The 21099-nt window shown below is 38.0% G+C and overlaps 1 protein-coding gene across 3 annotated transcripts in view; it reads left to right on the forward strand.

Moving 5' to 3' along the window:
* Dnaaf9 (dynein axonemal assembly factor 9) overlaps positions 1-21099 on the forward strand; it is a 148487-nt gene that overhangs the window by 75128 nt on the left and 52260 nt on the right. For all 3 annotated transcript variants that reach the window (XM_076851594.2, XM_076851593.2, XM_076851595.2), the window contains 7 exons: positions 291-367; positions 2773-2817; positions 3196-3241; positions 7726-7837; positions 8558-8628; positions 9614-9664; positions 10425-10512. In XM_076851594.2, the coding sequence (XP_076707709.1) occupies positions 291-367; positions 2773-2817; positions 3196-3241; positions 7726-7837; positions 8558-8628; positions 9614-9664; positions 10425-10512 (490 nt within the window). The remainder of the gene's footprint in view (positions 1-290; positions 368-2772; positions 2818-3195; positions 3242-7725; positions 7838-8557; positions 8629-9613; positions 9665-10424; positions 10513-21099) is intronic.

Genomic DNA, 21099 nt, shown 5'->3' on the forward strand with positions numbered 1-21099 from the left:
TTTCTAGACCACATACTATCAGCATCACCCCAGCTGTTCATATCTCTCTGGCAGATCAGGTGCCAGTGCCCATCTGCCTGAAAGCAGTTTTTTTCCTATGAGCCAGGCCTGAAGAAAGTAAGAGCCCTGTTTCCCTTAACATGATGTTTATTTACACTTTAGTCTCTTGATGTATACAGAGTAGTTACATAGAAGGCACCAGCCAACTGTTAGAAGGTCCCTTCCTGTCAGTGATACGTGTATTTTTTACTGCTTGAAAGCTAATTCATTCTCTTTCTCTCTCTCAACAGGCCAAAGAGGTAGCAGAGCAGACTCTGGTATCTGAGTTAGATTCCTTTGAGCTGGTTCAGTTTAAAACAGCCCTATGGTAAGCAATGATTGATGTTCTTTTTACAAGGAATTTTTTTGATTTGTTTTCTAAAATACTCTTGTCCCATGTAATTTATATTCCATCTTCCTTTTGAGAAATGTTTCAGTAAAAACATTCAGTAAAAATAATGATATATATGAAGGAGAATCACTCGTGATCAGGCCTTTATTTGACAAGCTAAGAGCCAAAACCAGAGGAACCATATAAGGAACACTTGCACATCTTTTGAGGCTAGAATGTGAGGCAGATTCATACCAGAACCTTAGGAGATTTCATAGGTCTGGTTCCAAAATAAAAATAGAAGTTATGGTATTATGTAAAAATGTGGATGTGTAACCGATGTGATTCTGAAATCTTTGTAATGTTTTGAATAAAAATAAATAAATAAATAAAAGTTGGCGTAAAAAAAAAAATAAAAAAATAAAATAAAAAAAAAAAAAACAAAAAAAACAAAATAAAAATAGAAGGGTAAAGTCAGGGACCTTAGAGATAGATTTGTTGGGGGAAGGAAGCTGGCACATGAAGATAGTCACTGCTTAGAAGAGACTTACCATAGTCCTGATCTGCCTCTTAGATGATAGAAACACTGAGTCTTGGGACTAGATGCTCTGGAAATATGACTTCTTGCAGCCTTCCATCACATCTCCCTGCATGTTTCTCTGCATCTCTTATAGGACTTTGTACAGAGCTAAATCTTCATGAACTCAGTCCACTTAATCCCCATCTCACAGGAGGATCACTTTGTGTACTTTTATGCGAAGGATACAAAAAACATCAGTATTGGAGAGTTTAAGAATACTTCTGGGGCCAAGCATATTGGCACTTTCCTGTAATCTCAGCAACTCAGGAGGCTGAGGCAGGAAGATCATAAGTTCAAGGCCAGCTGAGCAACTTAATGAGACCATATCTCAAAATTTTAAAAATAAAATAAAAGGGCTTAGGAGTGTAGCTCAGTGGTAGAGCATTCCTGGGTTTCCCTAGTCCTGCCCCCCCAAAAAAAAAACCCACAAAAAGACTCCTAGAACTTGAGGATATGGTGCTTTCCTAGCATGAATTAGTTCCCTGCACTTCAAAATAAATAAATAGATAGTTTTCAGTCCCTAGCACTGCAAAATAGATAGGAAGGAAGGAAGAATGAATATATATTTCTGGGGTGTGCTATCATGCCTCCACTCCCATGACCCATGTTTTCTAATACCTACAACCCTGGATAATGAGAAGGAGTGTTTGATAGTTATATCAGTCAGTTGATCAAACAAAAAGAATTCTATTCTATTGCTGTAGCTCCAGAAGATGTAGAACTCAGTGGTGCAAGACTTCCTTTTGCTTCAGGTCTCCTTTCCCCTGGGTCTTCTGGGTCTTTTTGTTTTGGCTATGGAAAAGGACAGATAGGAGAAACCTATTCCATTAGTCCTTGTGCTGCTCTGCATTGTCTGTTACTGGCAGGTCTAAGTTTATGAAAGTTCCTTCACTTTCTGGCTATAACTTGTTAGGCAGGATAGGCTGCCTCTATATCTATTTCCTGAAACTGTCTATCTAATAGAGTGTTTAGGTACGTAGATCTTATTTGCTATTATAGTGAACTTGGCTGAAATAGTCATTCTATTTATCCTTTGCCTTGGGATTTTGTCCAGGCCACTTCTCAAACGCAAAGCTTCCTAGGCCTGAGTGTATCACCCTAACTGGAAGAAGGCATATGGAGAAAACACTGAGTAATGGGAGGAGAGTCCCAGAGTCAGTCCTTCACCTAGAGCCCCGCTCATTTCTCTCCACAAGAGTTACTTTACTGAGGACTCACACTGCATCACATTAGCAGATCACCTGCCTAGAGAGGAAGGTGGAGGGAGCCATGAATGTATACTGAACTTAGTGTGTTACTAACTAGTACTTCTCAAGGCATGAGAAGTATATTATTATTTAGAAACTTTATTTTACAAAGAGTAAACCAGAAGGGTTATATTATTTAGAAACTTTATTTTACAAAGAGTAAACCAGAAGGGTTTTCTGGTTATTCCTCAGCTCTGAAGACCTGGCCCTGCCTTTGGCTCCTTAGCAACTAACTGTGAGTAGCAGAGATGTGGCCTTTGCTGGAGTGTAGAGCAAAACCGGCAGTTTGACTCAAGGTTGATGAAGAGCAGGAGTTTCAGGACAGTATATAGAGGCTGAGGAGCAGAAGTGTTATCATGCCAGTCGAGGGCCACAGGCAGTCTGCAAGAGTCAAGATAGCCCTTGAGAACAAGCAGGCAGGGCCTGGGGTCAGATACTGGCTCCACACTTTCTGATGGCATGGGACCCAGGGAGAGGTATCTAAAATAACTGAGGTAAATCTGTGTAAAGCTAGGATAACACAGTAGTCAACAAGAACAGACTGACTTCTATTGTGTTTTGGTTTTGGTCTACAGCTCCAAGATGGCTTTTCATATACATGCTGTGAATAACCAAGGAAGGTGAGTGTATGATTTTGGTATCTTCTTCCATGATTAAGTTGAAGAACATAAAGAGAGGAGAGGCTGCCTTGTAGCTGCAACCTTCATTGATCTTCTCACAGTTCCATTCTTGGCCAAGGTACCACTCCAGACTTGGGTTCAGACTGGCTGTATTCATCTGAGCCTCTGCACTCTTGAGTGCTTCCCACTGGAGTAAATGAGTTCACTCCAGTTACCCACATGCTAATTCTGCATCCTGGAATTCAAAACAGAATTTCATAGTGTTTTAAAAATCCTTGAGAGAAATCTGAGTCTGTGAGTTGTTACCAAGTTGAAAAAAGAACATTGTAAATTTTGGTGCAGTTAAAAATGTCATCTCCCATATCTTTCCTCTTACAGAATTGTGCCTCTGGAGGGTGAAGATAGTTTATCCTTTGTGAAAACGGTAAACAGAGCTATTATATATACATCAGCTGGCTAGGAATGGCCTGTAGAGGGACACCTGAAAGGGGTGAGGTGGGAATAGGTAGGGGTGTCCAAGTAACTAAGACTGTTCTGATCTCATGGAAATTTTGAGTTGAGGACAAACCTGCCTTTACCAATGGACCAACAGGTTTTAGTGGCTTCTTTTGCATTCTAAGACCTGAGTTGATGCCCTTAACAGGGAGCTGGGAAGATCCATTAAACAAACAATAATCAACAAAGGCCTGGGTCTCCAGTGAAGTGGGGCAGAATAGTTTAGAGACATACTGAGCTATTGGTCCCTGGGATGGTATGGCATAGCCTGAGGGAATCAGAATTTTCTAAGCCAGCTTCAGCCACAAGCCAAGTGCTCCATTTATTCCACTGCATCCTGGTGTGAAGAGGGTTGGCAAACAGTGCATTAGAGGATGGGTGGCTATCCAGCCAAGAATCTGGTTGAAGTATGCATGTGCACAAGTTATACCTTAAGTTTGTTCTGTGGCTGCTGCCTGAGCCTTAATTCCAGCACACTTTGGTCATTGTAAGTGGGCAACTGTAGACGACTTAGTGCAGATGCATTCCCATCACCATCACTGGTGGAAAAGCAGCTCAAAGGGCTTGTCAGTAGTGTTTTCTCATCGGTAGAGAATAATACAACAAGGGTAATTTGGGGGTGGGGTACTGGGGATTTAACCCAGGGGTGCTTAGCCACCGAGCCACAAGCTTAGCCCTTTTTTTGTATTTTATTTAGAGACAGGGTTTCACTGAGTTGTGAAGGGTCTTGCTGAGTTGCTGAGACTGGCTTTGAACTTGCAATCCTCCTGCCTTAGCCTCCTGAATAGTTAGGATTACGTGTATGTGCCACCAAGCCTGACTAGAGTAATTTTTTAAGTTGTGAGTAATTAATGTTTTATAATGTATTTGGTCCCTGTCTGTCAGCATTTTGTGGTATTGTTCTTTTAGAACTATTTTAGATTTTTTTTGGTGATATCAAGATATTGGGAAATACTTTATGAAACTGGGGTGATAATACTTTATCACCTTGCTAAATTTTAAATTCCTGGCTTCTCTCCTTGGATTCTTGTGCGGTGCTTTGGAAGGTGCTTTGCACAATAGTATGTGACTAGGAACCCAATAGAATCATATTCTTATGTTAAGTATGTATTGAAAGCTGGGCACAATGCAGTGTTACCATAGTCCCAGCTACTTGGGAGACTGAGGCAGGAGGATCACTTGAAGCCAGGAATTCAAGGCCCCCCGGGCAATATAATGAGATCCTGTCATATTTTTTTAGGTATGAATTTATTAGCAGCTAATGAAATAAGAAAGAATAGTCAGGAATTTTATGCTTTCTTTCCAGGATCAGGCAGATATGAAGTTCTGCCTCTTCCTTGAAGCTTTCCCTATAAGTACTGTGTTCTTATAGGATTTGCAGTTTATGCCATGTAAATTAGGAAATAATTCTGAACTAAATATGTCATTTCACTTTTCTGTAAGCTCTTGTCTCTATAGCTACACATTATAGATTTCCTGAAGAGATAGGTACTATGTTGTATTTTTTCCTCTCCCCATGCCACAAAGTGGCAAATACATGGCAAGTATCCAACAAATGTAACATGTATTTTTTTCCAATGTTCTCTCTCCCCTTCCTTAATACCAGTGACCAAATATGAAAGTGAAGGATCAGAAAGCCACAGGATCTGTTTACTTGATTGATCTGGAAACCAAAGAAAGAAGTAGGATTCCCACTGTCACTTATGAAGGACCATGTAACCAGCAAAACTCTGTGTTATCCGATGCTCAAATCCCTTGAGAGGGCTGGGGTTGGGGCTCAGTGGCAGAGTGCTTGCCTAGCATGTGTGAGGCACTGGGTTTGATCCTTAACACCATATACAAATAAATTAAAGGCATTTTATCCATCTACAACTGCAATTTTTTTTAAATCCCTTGAGGCAGATTTAAATAAACCTTCCAATTATTAAGTCTAATCAGAAAATTAATTCAAACATAAAAGCCTACTCATCAATTCACCCTATTATCATGACAACTTTGAAAATCAGGGACTTGGCTTTGATTGTGTTTTTTTTTTTTTTTCTTTTCAACCCTCTGTGTTCTTTACTTAAGAATCCAGCAGTTCCTAGCTGGTTACTGTGGTTTACACCTGTAATCCCAGCAACTTGGGAGGCTGAGGCAGGAGGATCACAATTTCAAGACAAATCTCAGCAACGTAGCAAGACCCTTAACAAATTGATGAATAAAATAAATATTCCTCAAAATTATTTTAGCAATGTAGATCAGTGATGTTATGTGACATTAGTCCCTAGTATCAGAACAAAATAAAACAAAAGAATCCAGCATTTTCTTCAAGTGCCCCATTTTTTTTTTTTTTTTTTTTTTGTCTCTGTCCTAGGGGTAGATCAGGGGCCCCAAGCAAGGATAGTAATGTGCAGTAACAGACTTAGCTTCAGAAACTCTGTACCTCACTAATCAACAATGCTCAGGTTAAGAGGGAAAGAACCTATGCTCAGGTTAAAAGGGAAAGGACCTAACCTGATAGGCTTGTTGTACTGCTTATCCCATGTCCCTCACCAGATCTTCATGGTCATCCCATACCCAGACCCTAGCTCTGGCTTATATACTTCTACCCACTTTCTGTGGTGTTTCTTTTATTTTTCTTCCTTCCTTCCTTACTTCCTTTTTTTTTTTTTTTTTTTTCCTTTTAAGAGAGATAAGGTCTTGACGTGTTACCAAGCTGGTCTGGAACATCTAGGCTCAGAGGATTCTAGCACTTGAGCTTCTTGAGTAACTGGAATTAGAAGCACACAACCACCATACCTGGTTTCTGTGTTTCTTTCTCATTATCTAATATTTTTTATCAGTTGATGATGGCTCTTTATTTTATTTATTTATTTATTTACTTACTTACATGTGGTGCTGCAAATACCCAGTGCCTCATACATGCTAGGCAAGAGCTGTACCACTGATCTACAACCCAATCCCTCTGTGTTTCTTTTTTTTTTTTTTAAGATTTTTTTAGTTATAGTTGGACACAATACCTTTATTTTATTTATTTATTTTTATCTGGTGCTGAGGACTGAACCCAGTGCCTTATATGAGCTAGGTGAGCAGTCTACCACTGAGCCACAACCCAGGCGCCCCCCCCCCCCCCCCGCCCTGTGTTTCTTTTATAGCTTTCTCCACAGATTTGTTCTGTTTTCTCTCCTTTTGTGCTGAGGGGCTTTCTTACCAGCTTTTAGGAGCACACTCTAATTAGAGTTGCTCTAATTTTATTTCTAGGCTACTGAAACCGCTACTTTTATTTGGTACAGTTGTTTCCTGCTTACCCACAAAGAATATATTCCAAGACTCTCAGTGGGCACCTGAAACGATGGATAGTACTGTATATATACTGTATTTTTTCGTTTTCATGCATACCTATAGCGAAGTCTAATTTATAAAATCAGGCATAGTATGATGATGATAATAGTAGAATAATTACAACAATATACTGTATTAAAATTTCCAGCATTACTACTCTTATGCTTTGGGGTCATCATTAAGTAAAATATGGTTACTTGAATGTAACCCCTTTGAAAACCATGATAATCTAATAGCCGAGGTGACTATTAAGTGACTAACAGACAGTACTGTGTAAAGTACAGACACACTGGACAAAGGGATGTTTCATACTCTGGGCAGGATGGAAGAGGATAGTACAAGATTTCATCATGCTACTTAGAAGAGCTCAGAATTTAGACCTCATGAATTGTTTATTTGGGGAATTTTCTATTTAATATTTTCAGACCACATTATACTGTGAGTACTGAGGTTGAAGAAAGTGAAACCACAGATAAAGAAGGACTGCTATACTGAAAGAATATGTACTGAAATGTACACAAAAATATCCATGAAGACACGTGTATACCAAATGACTGACAGTCTTTCTGGGCTTGTTCAAAACTCAAGCCTAAACCGCTGGACAGAGTGTGACAGTGTGGGGATGTGAATCTATGAATGTGTACAGAAACTTAGAGGAAACACCACAAACTCTGATAGGCTGGGAGTCAGTCATAGTTAAGAATGAAGACACCTTTAATCCTAGATCCCTGGGGGGCTGAGGCAGGAAGATTGCAAGTTTGAGACCAAAATAACGAGACCCCATTTAAAAAAAAAAAAAAAAAAGGCAGCTGTGTTGCCTCTCAGAATACTCATAGAATAACACCTTGAGAGGGCATTTATAGAAGCATAAAGATGCTCTCCTTCTAGTCCAAATATGTCTCTGGAAAGAAGCCTGAGTGTTCCAGAAGTTCAAGATGTATTTCAGGATAGTTTGTTTTCCTAAGAAACCTTTCATTGTATTTTTGCCATGTGTTTTAAAGCAGTATTTTGTGGCCTGTATCTTAGGGAACTCTCCTTGAAAGTGTTGGGCTGGAAACTGCTACAACTCTGGTTTCTTATTTGATACAGGCTTGTATGACTGTCTATGATATTCCTGATTTGCTGGGAGGAAGAGGGTGCTTAGGATCTGTGGTCTTCTCAGAATCATTTTTGACATCTCAGATCTTAGTTAAAGAAAAGGGTAAGTATATGTGGTCTTTATAAAGCAAACATTGAAAAAAAATTGACAAAGTAAGCCATAAAACTAAGGCATAAGACCAATATAAATTGATGAAAATTTTAAAATAAGCCAATGGTGTATATTCAAACTTATGAAGAGCTCTTGTAAACTAATTAGAAAAAGATATGCTTCCCAATGGGGAAATGGCAAAAAGTATGAACAGACTATTCACAGAAGTGAAACACAAAAAAAGCGGGGGGGGGGGGGGGGCGGGGATTTATATGAATGAAGATATACAGCCTCAGTAATGATCAAGTGGAAGCAATTTGAAACAGTTATTAGGCACTGTTTTTTTACCCATTATGTTGGTAAAAAATATTAAAGAATGATAATATCCAATGCTGATAGGACAATCCTGACAGTGTTCTGTTTGGTTTAAATATGTATATCTATAGTACCTGTACTACCTTGATAAAAATTAAAAGTAAAGATAAAAAGGGCTAATGAAGGATTCTTCATTTAAATGTGTTTCTATTTGTTCTAAAAAATACTCAAGTTAATAACATGGAAAAACCTGTCTCTACACTTATTAGTCTCTCTGTCCCCAGATGAGAAGTTCTCCTTTTCTGAGGGCATCGACTCTTTATACCTATAAGAGGAACCTTTTATCCCAAGGGGAAGGGCCTGCAAGGTGGGCTGAGGTGGTTGGAAGTAACTGGAATGTCCATGGTCTTCCTACAGATGGCACTGTTATCACAGAGACCAGCTGCATAGTCCTGACAGCTGCCATACCCAGATTCTGCACCTGGCTGGTCAGTATCATTCATAGATGAAATTGGACCCAAACATGAAAAATACGGGGAAGACATTTGAGGAGGAGCCTTTTTGTTGGGTCCCTTGTGGGATGTCAGATCCTAAGCTAACCATCATTCAGGAGTAGTAGTTTTATCTCAGCCCTTTTCGTTATATGAACAAATCTCATTTCTTTAGCTCTCTCATATTCTTAGAACATTTAAAAAGAAAAGAGCTGTGTTATATGAATTATTAAATTGTGCAAGGAAGAAATTAATCCCCTCATGTTATGGATGAGGAAACTGAGGATTAGAAGTTGATGATATCCAGGGGATATATTTCACGACCCCCATGGGAATCTGCCTGTCCACAGTTACACAGATTGTGAGAAGTGAACCTGTAGCTCCTTGCTCTGGCCAGAATGATTGCTACTGATTTTTCACAACATCTCTCCACATGTAGAAAATTTCCATCTTCCTCAGCAGGACTCGGTCCAAATCTCTACTGCCTTGGGTCATAGAAAGCATGATTGCAGAGAGTCTGATATTTGATAGTCTAAGAGCCTAAACTTAGAATCTAATTGTATTCTATTTCTACAGTTCTGATATGGACAGGGAAGAACTAAGAGTCATCTTCTAACATGAACATGTTTAAGTGAGAACATACTCTGAAAATATTTTAATATATTATCATTTCTTCATCTCTAATAATAATTATTTTTCTTTTGAAGTGACATGAAACTGGAGATTAACACATCCTATCCACAGATCTTAGGCTCATTCGCTGGATCTGAGAATCTCAGTGAGAGAGCCTACTGTGGCCTTGTGCTCTGAGCTCTGATGAATAGCAGCCATTTCTGCCAGCATATCAGGGCCTGAGAGCACTGGACATGGTAGAGGGACTGCCTAGATAGTCTCCTGTAGATATTTGAACACAGAGGGGGTACTCAGCAGGATTTTGCTCTTGAAGTAGTAAATTGAAAATCTGCATTTCTGTTGGACACAGGTAGAAGATGATGAAGTAAAATTGTCTGAGAAAACCCAGCAAGCAGTGAGGGTAAGCAGCCTTTTTCTAGCATTAGCATCCTGCAGACATCGAATATAAACAATTCCTGAAGATAATTTAAAATATTTTATTTTACCACTAATCTAAGGGATCTGTAATTCTTTGTCTTCAGTTCCTATTTGCATTCTTCCCCTTCCCAGCAGACATCTGGAAATAACCATTAATAGGAGATGAAATTAGAAGGATTCTTTCTGCCATTTAGGCATTTTGAGTTTTTAAAAAGTCTCCCAGTACTAATCATAGCAGATCCTAGATTGACTTAGACATGGAAAGCTGAGATGCCAAAGCTTTAGGCCACTGAGAATCTGAACTCCATTTTCACAGAAGTAAATCCACTGGGAGATGAGCAAGAATTGCAGGCTTTGGTGCCTGGACTCAGAGAGGACCTTTACATTTCTTTTCTCAGCACCAATCAAGTATGGCAGCCAGGCACACTGGTTTACACTTATAATTCCAATGACAAAAGGATTACAGATTTGAGGCAAGCCTCAGCAACTCAGTGGGATTCTATCTCAAAATAGAAAATAAAAAGGGATGGGGATGTAGCTAGGGTGTAGAGTGCCCCAGTACCCCACCCCCCCAAAAAATAGATGCCAGTAATATGCCAAAAAGAGCAAATGCCAAAGATAATGGAAGAAATTTGGTATGTCTGAGTTTGACTCTGTTTTTTTACACAGACAATATTTGGCAGGATTTTTTATTCTGTATGTATTACAAATCTTCTATGTTTTTGCTTTGTTGTTCTTTAAAGGGAGATGAGTGTTTCCTGGGCACTTTTCTAACAGGAGGAGAAGGAGCATATCTTTATTCCGGCAATTTACAGTCCTGGCCTGAAGAAGGTAAGCAGCTATGACTTTTCAGTTTTGGGCTTGTCTGGATCCCTAGTTTGCGGATATTAGCATGGGTGTTATGATTAATAATACATCTGCTGTTTGAAAAGGTTTGTTGGAGTTGCAGTGTCTTCTTACAGCTTTTCTCCTTTGATCCACCCACTTATAGATGAGGAAACCTGTGCTGGTTTCACAAGTACAAGGGCTTGTCCCAGGACTGCACCTGGTTCTCTTGTTGCCATCTGACGTTTCTCTCAGAATGGGTTAGAGCAGCAGCATTTCAGAAATAGAATTTGTAGACCTAAACAAAATCTGGATTAGTTTTCTATAGCTGTATAACAAAATTACCACTAATTTAGTAGCTTAAAACAACACCTACTTATTATCTCACAGTTCTGTAGATTAGAAGTTGAGGCAAGTTTAGCTGGATCCAGGTCTCATTAGGCTGAAGTCAAAGATCTGCCAAGCTAGGTTCTCATCTAGAGACTCTAGGGAAGAATCGACTCCCAAACTCATCAAAGTGTTTGGTCCACAGTTCCCTCTACTGTAGGACTAAGGTCTCCATTTTGTTGCTGGTTGCCATCCAGGGAATGTTTTTAGCACCTCTTCCCAGAGGTCTTTGCCCTGGGACCATTTCTATCTCAGCAACCAGAAGAACCAACCTTGAAACTCTCATATCATTCTACCCTCTGGACCTCAAGATTCATATCCCTCTCTCATGTAAAATATAGTTACCTCCTTTTAAGGATCTTATCCCAATATAGCAATAGTTCAAAGTCCTAAATCTCATGGACTCAGATATCCCAAATCTCATCATTGAGATCATCTGAACCCTTTATAGACAAGGCTCAGGAGTGTAGTGTATCAAGTATAGCTTCTAAATTCAGATCATCTCCCTATCTATGGACCTGTGAAACTAAAGAGACATGTTATTAGCCCCCAGCTCTCCCAACATAGAAGAAGTGCAACTGGTAAGTGTTAACAATTATAGACTTAAGATTCCAGAAAGGGAGAACATAGAAGGTGAAAAGGCAGCCCTAAAATCCTGGTAACAACTCCATTTTCTTGGTTAAAGTTGAGGTCTGGGAATTATCTCCTGCAGCTCTCAGCTTTACCCTTTGGGCTCTTTGTTCTATTCTCTGAGCACATGGTTTTGCCTTCTGGGTTCTTGGTTCAGCCTTCTTCCTTTTCCATGAAAAAGAGTAGTTCCTTAATTAGAACTGAAGGCCTGGGAATAATTCTCAATGGCTTCAGCTCTTCTCCTTTGGTTCTTGGTTCTACCTTCTGAGCTCTTGGTTTCCCTCTGGTTCATGGTTTGTGACTTATGGCTGCGAACTCAAATTTTCATATCTCGTGAAAAGTAGCACCCTGTGAAAGGTAGCACCCTGTTTGTGGGTAAATAGTTCTGTCAGCCTACTTCTTGAAGTAGATTTCTCAGAGTTCAGCAGCTTCTTTTCATTTTTCTCTTTTCTGTCTCTTTCAGTCCAAGCTGGTAATTTTCTACTGATAATAAATTTCTCAAGAATATCTTTTGGTCTTGCATGGATTTCATGGAGATTTACTCCAGGTTCCTTTTTGGCTTCTTCAAAATACTTCCATGTGTGTATGTGGTCCTGGGGATGGAACCCTGGACCTCATGCTTATAGGCAAGCGAGCTACATCCCCAGGCACCAAGTAACATTTTATTGCAAGTCCTATTATTTCCCTGTTGAATATAGTCTTTTTGTTAAGGAAGAGTTCTGATTTCACAAATTCCTCAACCTCTACTGAGCAAATCCCCTTTCTGGATGATTTGTTCTTCTTGTTGAAAATATTCTATCTGGTGGCAAATTCCTCTCCCTGTTCTCAGATCACTGGTTTGGCTCCTCCATTCATGTAGAAGACAAAGCACAAGGAGTTCTGGTTTTCAGACCACAAAGTGCTGAGGTGGTTGTAGCATCTGTTACATACTTGTGTCATGATGGGCCTTTCATTTCTGCATTTCCAGGTCCTGGTACAGAAGACGTGGGATTTAGAAAGATTTGTGGAAGTCAGTGTGTGTCAGTGCTACCAGCTGTGGAGCAAGATCACATAGTGTTTGAATGCAGGTTGTAGGCACAACACAGAGTTGGTTGTACACTGTCATCCTTGAGCCAGTTATAGTATTTACAAAGACACTTGCCCAAATTAGATTGTGGCTTCTTAGCAGAGGACCTTATTAGAAAACAAATCCTGCATTTTATTGATATCTGGCAAGGTTCAGTATATCCTATGTCTCTGTTAGAGGATAAAAGACCCAGCCAGTGATTTCTGGGTCCTTGTCAGTCACATTCTTTCAAGAGCTTAGATTTCAAACTTTTTTAGTTCCTGAGGGAAATCTAATTTTCGGAGACAGGAAAATTCAATAGAAGTAAAAAATTTAAACAGGAGGCTGTATGTTAAGCATTTTACCACTTCAGGGTTTAGGACAGGGATTAACTGGGTTTGTGGGGCTTGAAGTAAACATTTCGGGGATCTCTTACAAGAAAACAGTGTAAAATGGGTAGGACTTTTCTCAGGTCTTAGAATGGAGCTTAGTCAGGTAAATGGTCCTGAAGCTCAAGTATTGTTATATGTCTTGATAAATCTGCCTCTAGTTGAAACTGGATGAGTTTGAAATTTCTGTCTTTTTCAACCCTTGAAAATATTTGTTTTGAGCGTTCAAATCCTGAGCCTCATAAAAGGGGAAAACTTGACTAAGTTTGTAGTGCAAGTTAATGGCAGCATCTATAGGATTGTCCATGTTTCAAGGGTAGTTCAGGCTTTCTGACTTTTGTCCACTGGACTACTTGGTGGTGAAAATAGTGCTTCCTTTGCATTGAAATGCTTCCAGCTCTGGAACCTTTTCCTTTTCCCAGCTAGTGGCTTCTGCTATCATGAGACTTCTTGTTATTCAGCTTCCCATTCATTCATGTCCTTCATGTGCCCTTCTCTTCTCACCCTGCTGACTGTGGCCAGGCAGGCTGCTCAGTACCTAGTTCTTAAAAACTTGCTTTAGAGTTTTACCACATATGCCTATATCCCTAAACAAAGTCCTGTTTTTGAACTTGAACCAGATAGAATCATACTGTGTGTGTTCTTGTTCTTTTTTTGCTCAATTTTATGTTCCTAAGATTCATATGGGTTTTTGTGATATTTATTTGGGAATAGTACAGCATTGCAATGGGAATTCACATGCCATAGTAAACTACGGGTGTATTCAGAGTGACTGTGGCAAGAGGAAGTTTTTAAAGAAAAAAAATGGGTAGGATTACATCAGATATTTTGAAACAGTCTTTGGCCACATTGATTAATAACAAGTGGCATCAGTCTAAGGTTGAACAGATGGTTGCTGGGCAGATATTCTTGGAGAAGTGTGTTTTGTGTATGGCTGTGGTGGCCTCTGTGGAAGCTTGTGGTTCTAGCAGTCTTTTGTGGTAGTTACTATCAGGCAATCATGCGCAAAAACTCTTCCTTCCATAACTTCTCAGCTTTATTTACTTTTTTTTTTTTTTTTTTGGTTGTGTTGATATAAGTGACTCCATTTTGATTTCTGAAAACTTTCACGTCTCTTTCACAGTTGTATGTAGCCATATAACTCATTCAACATGGCTCTGAAGTATTCCTTGGTATGAAGTTTAGCTACTTACCATTTTTACTCTTGATGTAACATTTGGATTATTTTTAGTTTTTTGCTGTTGCAGTCAGTACTGTTATTGAACATTCTTATACATATTTCTTGGTTCACTTGGGTAAAGTTTTCTTCAGAATTGGAATGGGGAGGAGTAGATTGGGATTTTAGGATGAGCCCATGCACAGCTTTTATCAATGAAGTCAGAGTGATTGTACCAAGTTATACTTCTACCAGCAGCATATAATTGTTTCTGTTTTTCAACATTCTGGCATACTTGTTTTGCTGGTGTTTGCCATTGCAGTGAGTGTATAATGCTATATCATTAGGACTTTAATTTTTATTTCTCTGGTTATTAGTGAAAGCTGACCATATTTTATTTATTGACCTATTATACTTCCCTTTTGTAACATGTTTGTTTTTGTCTTTTTCTCATTCATTTGTGGTGTTTTTGTTGTTGTTTGTCATTGTTATTTTTAAGAATCAAAGTTCTCAGGGCTGGGGTTGTGGCTCAGCAGTAGAGTGCTCACCAAGCCCTGGGTTTCATCCTCAGCACCTCATAGAAGTAAATAAAATAAAGGTATTGTGTCCAACTACAACTGAAAAAAAAAAAAAAAGACCCTGGGTTCAGTTCCCAGTACCACAAAATAACAACAACGAAGTTCTGTATAGCCTGACCTGGTGACACAGTCTTGTAATTCTTGCTACTTGGGAGACTGAGGCAGGAGCATCACAAGTTTGAGACGAGCCTGGAAAGCTTATCAAGATCCTGTCTCAAAGGGCTGGGTTATTAATTTTAATGTAGTCAAAATAATTCATCTTTTCCTATGTGATTTGTATATTTTGGATCTGTTTAAGAAGTGTTTCATCTCCTGTGATAATTTTTTCAGAATCCACTTAGATTGATCTTTGAAAGTGATATGACATAGGAATTTATTCTTTTGTAAATGTAGAAAAGCACTTGTCCAAGCAACAGTTGTTGAAAAGTAATTCTTTTACCACTTATCTGCAATGCCAGCAACTGTTATAAATCAGATCACTTTATGTGTGCTCCTATTAATAGGATTTCTGTTCTGTTCCATTATTCAACTTGTCCCTGAGAAAATACCATTCTGTCTAGATTTAGATTTATAATATATTTATATATGGTGTCTTAAGTCTGCTGAGACTGCCATAACAAAATATTGTAGACTGGGAGGCTTAAATAACAAATTTATTTCTCACAATTCTGGAAGATGGGTAGTCCAAGATCAAAGTATAGCAATGTAAGTTTTATTCTGAGGACTCTTGTCTTAGTTTGTAAGTGACTACAGCTCACTGTGTACAAACATGACTTCTCCTTCATACCCAAAGTTTGAAAAGGAGGGCATGCTCTCTGGTGTTCCTTCTTATAAGGGCACTTAAATTCCATCAGACCATCCCCTATTCTCATGACCTTATCTAACCCTAATATCCTCCCAAAAGTCCCATCTCCAAATATTATCACTTTGGGAGTTAAGGCTTCAACATGGACTGTAGAGGGGACACAGACATTCAGGCTATAACATAGTTGTAAGTTCCTCCATTTTGTTTTTCTTCTTCAGGAGTACTTTGGCTGTTCTTGGCAGTTTGCTCAAATCTGTTGACGCTTTCAAACTGACTTTTCAAAATGATCAAAAAACCTATTGGAAGACAGGTGCAATGACACATACCTTTTATCATATCAGCTTTTGAGGAAACTGAGACAAGAGAATTGCAAGTTTGAGGCCAGCCCCAGCAACTTAGAGAGACCCTGTCTTAAAATAAAAAATGAAAATGGTTGGAGTTGCTCAGTTGTAGAGTACGTGCCTAGCATGCTGGAGACTCTGGATTTGATCCCATAAAGGGGGAACCTTATGGGTTTAATTTTTTTTTCTTATCTGAAATTGTGTGGAATTTAAAGATTACTTTGGAGAGGATTGATATTTTTCACCCTATCAATTAAGTAAGCCTGGCTTTTCCAATCCATGTAATTTTAAATCTTTCAATACAATATTGTAATTCTCTCTTTATTTTGTATCATTCTTGCTATTATATATTATATGTTTTACTATTATGTTTTTATTTATTGCTAACATATCTAGGATTATAATAAATTGTAGTGGAATTGTTGGTCATAAGAGCAACTACATTCAATATTTGTATATTGACTTTGTATTCCTTACTTCATTAATTTTTTTTTTTTTTTTTTTTTTTGCCGTGCTGGAGATTAATCCCAAAACACATGTGCGTGGCAAGTGCTATAATATTTAGGTACACCCCCAACTTCTCAATTCCTTATCCCAATAATTTAGATTCTTTGGAGTTATATATATGGGCACTCATATAATCTATGAATTAGATGACCTTTTTTTCTTTTCTGATTTTTACTTTTATTTCTTACCTTGCTTTCACTGACTCAGACCATTACACATTTCATTACACCAGGGAGTAAAAGTGTTGACAGTGGGCAACATAGTATTGTTCCTAACAGAATGCTTTTCCTGTGTGTTTTGATATTGTAGGGTTTTTTTGTTGTTGTTTTGTTTTTGCTTCTATTTTGTGTTTGTATGCTAGGGATTGAACCCAGGGCTCACACATGCTAGGCAAGCACTCTACCACTAAGCTTCATCTATAGCCTTTTAATTTTTTTATGTATTTTGATTATTTATATATTTACTTATTTTTTGTGGTGCTGGGGATTGAACCCATGACCTTGTGCATGGGAGGCAAGCACTCTCCCAACTTAGCCATATCCCCAGCTCTGTTTTTATATTTTGAGACAGGATCTCACAAGTTGCTTAGGCCGGCCTTGAATTTATGATCCTACCTTAGCTCCTCAAATCTTGGGATTACAGGTATGTGCTACTATGCCCTGCTCATGACTGTTTCTTGAATTTTATTAAATTTGTTTTATTTTTATTTGTGTTCTTAGATATAATCTCACTATATTTCCCAGGCTGGCCTGGAACTCCTGATCTCAAATCTTCTCCAGCCTCAGCCTCCCAAGTAACTGAGACTATAGATGTGTGCCACCACACCTAGCTTCAAATGTTTTTTCCCTCCATTTTCAAATTTGTTCCTTTAATCTATTAACATAATAATGTATATTATTTGATTTTTCTAATATTAAGCCTATTCTGTATTCATGAGAAGAATTGGATCTTTTTTAAATGTATTGCTAGGGTCAATTTGCTAATAATTTTGTCAGAATTATTGTATCATAAATGGTATTAACTTCAATTTTCCTTTTTTGTATGGAAAATTTTTAAGTTTTTTTTTTTTTTTTTTTTTGTATATCCCTTTATGGTGAAATTGAGATTTGAGTTATTTATTCCTTAACTCTTTGGTAATACTTACTTATAAAGCACTGATGACGTGACTTTCAAATTTTTATGTATTTGTTTGTCTTGATACTGGGCATCAAACCCAGGGTTTCTCATTTCTCACATGTGAGGCAAGTGCTCTACCAATGAGCTATATCCCCAGCCAGACCCTCAGGAAAGATTTTTATTTACTAATTCAATTTCTATGAATATAGGATTATTTAGATTTTTAATTTCTATTTGAATTAGTCTTAGAAACTTAGAATCTTCTATGAAGTTTTATGAATTTTCTTAAATCTTTGGCATAAAGAAGGAAGAAAATCTCAAATTTTTATACTTTAAAGATGTTATTTTACTCTTCTGTCTTCTTACTTGTATTGTTTTTGAGCCCAAATCTGCCACTCTTACCTTTGTTTCTTTCCATGAAATTTATCTTTTTACTGTCTGGCTTTTAAGATTTTCTTTTCTAAGATATCATGAATTTAAGCAATTTAATTTTTGTTTCCTTTTTTTGGAAGGGGGATTAGGGACTGAACCCAGGGCCTTGTGAACACTAGATAAGCACTCTATCACTAAGCTACAGCAATTTGATTTTGATGTGACTTACTGTGGATTTTTTCATTTACTTCCGTTTGGGATTTGTCCAGTTGCTTGAATCAGTGGATTTATACTTTTTCCTCAAATTTTGAAAATTTCCTGCCATTATTTAAGTGGTTTTTCTTACTCCATTTGCATGTGTATTGGGCTAGACAAAGTTGTCTCACAACTCCCTGAATACAATTGTTTTCAGTATTTTTTCATTTATTTTTTATACTATTTTTGTGTATAATCATTCTTTTTCTGTTTTTGAAATCTTAGGCTAATTTATTGTTTTTTTCCTCTCTGTGGCATCTCTAACATATAGTCATTGAACCTCTGCTGAAAACATAATCATTCTTTTGTATTGGAGAATTGGTTCTAGACTCCACTACCCACTTCATGAACATCAAAATCTGCATGTACTCAATGAAGTTCCTTATATAAAATCACATATTATTTGTATAAAACCTAAACAATCTTCCCATATACTTTATTTGAATTTTTTTTCTTGAGAGAGAGAGAGAGACAGAATTTTAATATTTGTTTTTTAGTTTTTGGTGGACACAACATCTTTGTTTGTATGTGGCGCTGAGAATCGAACCCGGGCCGCACACATGTCAGGAGAGCGCGCTACCACTTGAGCCACGTCCCCAGCCTGAAAAATTTTTAAATTTGTTCTAATTAGGTATACATGACAGTAGAATGCATTTTGACATATTGTTCACAGATTCCTCTGGCTGAACATGGTGTAAAGTCACACCACTATAGTAATCATATGTGTATATAGGGTAGTAATGTCCATCTCAGTCCACTGTCATTCCCATTCACCCCTTCCCCTCCCCTTATTCCCCTCTGCATAATCCAAAGTTCTTTCATTCTTCCCTCCCCTCCCCATCCCCCATTTTTGATTAGCTTCCACTTATCAGGGCAAACATTCAGCTTTTGGTTTTTTAGGTTTGATTTATTTTGCTTAGTATGATATTATCCAGCTCTATCCATTTACCTGCAAATGCCATAATTTCATTCTTCTTTAAGACTGAGTAATATTCCATTGTGTATATATACCACATTTTCTTTATGCATTCATCTGTTGAAGGGCATCTAAATTGGTTCCATAGACTTATACTTTAAATCATTTCTAGATTACTTAAAATACCATGTGGATACAATATAAATCATTGTAATATGTATTGTTTAGGAAATAGTGACAATAAATTCTGTACATACATAGTACAGATGCAACCATCATAGGCCTAACTACATGGCACACCTCAGTAGCACCATAGCTTTTTTATTTATTTATTTTTGGCACTGAGTGTTGAATCCAGTGGTGCTTTACTGCTGAACTTTATCCCCAACTCTTTTTATGTTTTATTTTGAGATAGGACCTCACTAAATTGATGAGGCTGGCCTCAAACTTACCATCCTCCTGCCTCAGTCTCCCAAATCTCTGGGATTGCAGGCATGTACCATTGCGCCCAGCTAACATAGCATTAAAATAAAACAAAAAACCCACAAATATTTTCCACCTGAAATTGGTTGAATCTACAGATAGGGAGAGCCAAATGTATTCTAATGTCTTTTCTTTTGCCTTTTCTAATGCCATTAATTTATCCAGTGTATTTTGCTTCTCAGATATTGTATTTTTTTGTTTGTTCCAATTACTTATTAGTTATACATGATAGTAGAATGCATTTTGACACATAATACTAAATGGAGTATAAATTCTCATTCTTCTGGTTGTATACGAAGTAGAATTACACCAGTCATGTAATCATTTATGCACGTTGGGTAATAATGTCCGATTCATTCAATTATCCTTCTTACCCCCATACCCCCCTCTTGTCCCTTCACTTCCCTCAGTCTAACGCAAAGTCCCTCTTTTCTTCCCTAGGCATCCCTGCTTGTTGTGAACTAGCATCCGCATATCAGAGAAAATATTCGGTCTTTGGTTCTTTGGGATTGACTTATTTCCTTAGCATGATATTCTCCAGTTCCATTCATCCACCAAAAATTGCCATAATTTTATTCTTAAAGGCTACATAATAGTCCACTGTATATTTATACCACATTTTCTTTATCCATTCACCTGTTGAAGGGCACCTAGGTTGGTTTCAAAGTTTAGCTATTGTGAATTGAGCTGCTATAAACATTGAAGTGGCTGCATCACTAGAATATGCTGATTTTTTTTTTAAAGAGAGAGAGAGAGAGAATTTTTTTTAAAAGAGAGAGAGAGAGAAGGAGAGAGAGAGATTTTTTTTTTTTTAATATTTATTTTTCAGTTTTCGGCTGACACAACATCTTTGTATGTGGTGCTGAGGTTCGAACCCGGGCCGAACGCATGCCAGGCGAGTGCGCTACTGCTTGAGCCACATCCCCAGCCCAGAATATGCCGATTTTAAGTCCTTTGGGTATATGCTGAGGAGTTGGATAACTGGGGGGTGGTTCTATTCCAAGTTTTCTGAGGAATCTCCATACTGCTTTCCATATTGGTTGCACCAATTTGCAGTCAATGTTCAATTTGGACCTTGTTTTTACATCTTCCATACCTCAAATTACTATGATTCAGTCTTCCAGTTTCTTAAACATAGGGATTACAGTTATAATAACTGTTATTATTATCTTTTTCCCCCTCTAATCCTATTATCTGTATCTTGCTTGTAAGTTTTGTTAGGCAGGAGGCAGAGTAGCATTTAATTTAGGGCAAATTTTGCCACACTGCTGAGGCAGAATCCTTTTTGAGTACCTAGTGTCCTGAGAAGTAATGAGGATTTCGACTGAGGCTAGTGGAAATGGGAAGAATTTCCAGTGCAAGATGTGTATTCATGTTTATTGTTTTACATCTGAATGTTTAGTTTTTGCAGTACCATTTGTTGAAAAGACCCTCCTTTCTTTGTACCTTTGTTGAAAATCAATTGACCATATATGTACAGGTTCTGCTGTTTCCTATAAGCCTCAGTGAATGGTTGGCATTCCGATAGCTCCTTCATTCTCCTAATAGTGATTTAGTTTTTAGTGTTTTTTCCATTGGGCAGAGATTGTTCAGCATTGAGGACCAGGGATTTG

This window comes from Callospermophilus lateralis, chromosome 3, assembly GCF_048772815.1.
Source record: "Callospermophilus lateralis isolate mCalLat2 chromosome 3, mCalLat2.hap1, whole genome shotgun sequence".
Taxonomy (NCBI): Eukaryota; Metazoa; Chordata; class Mammalia; order Rodentia; family Sciuridae; genus Callospermophilus; species Callospermophilus lateralis.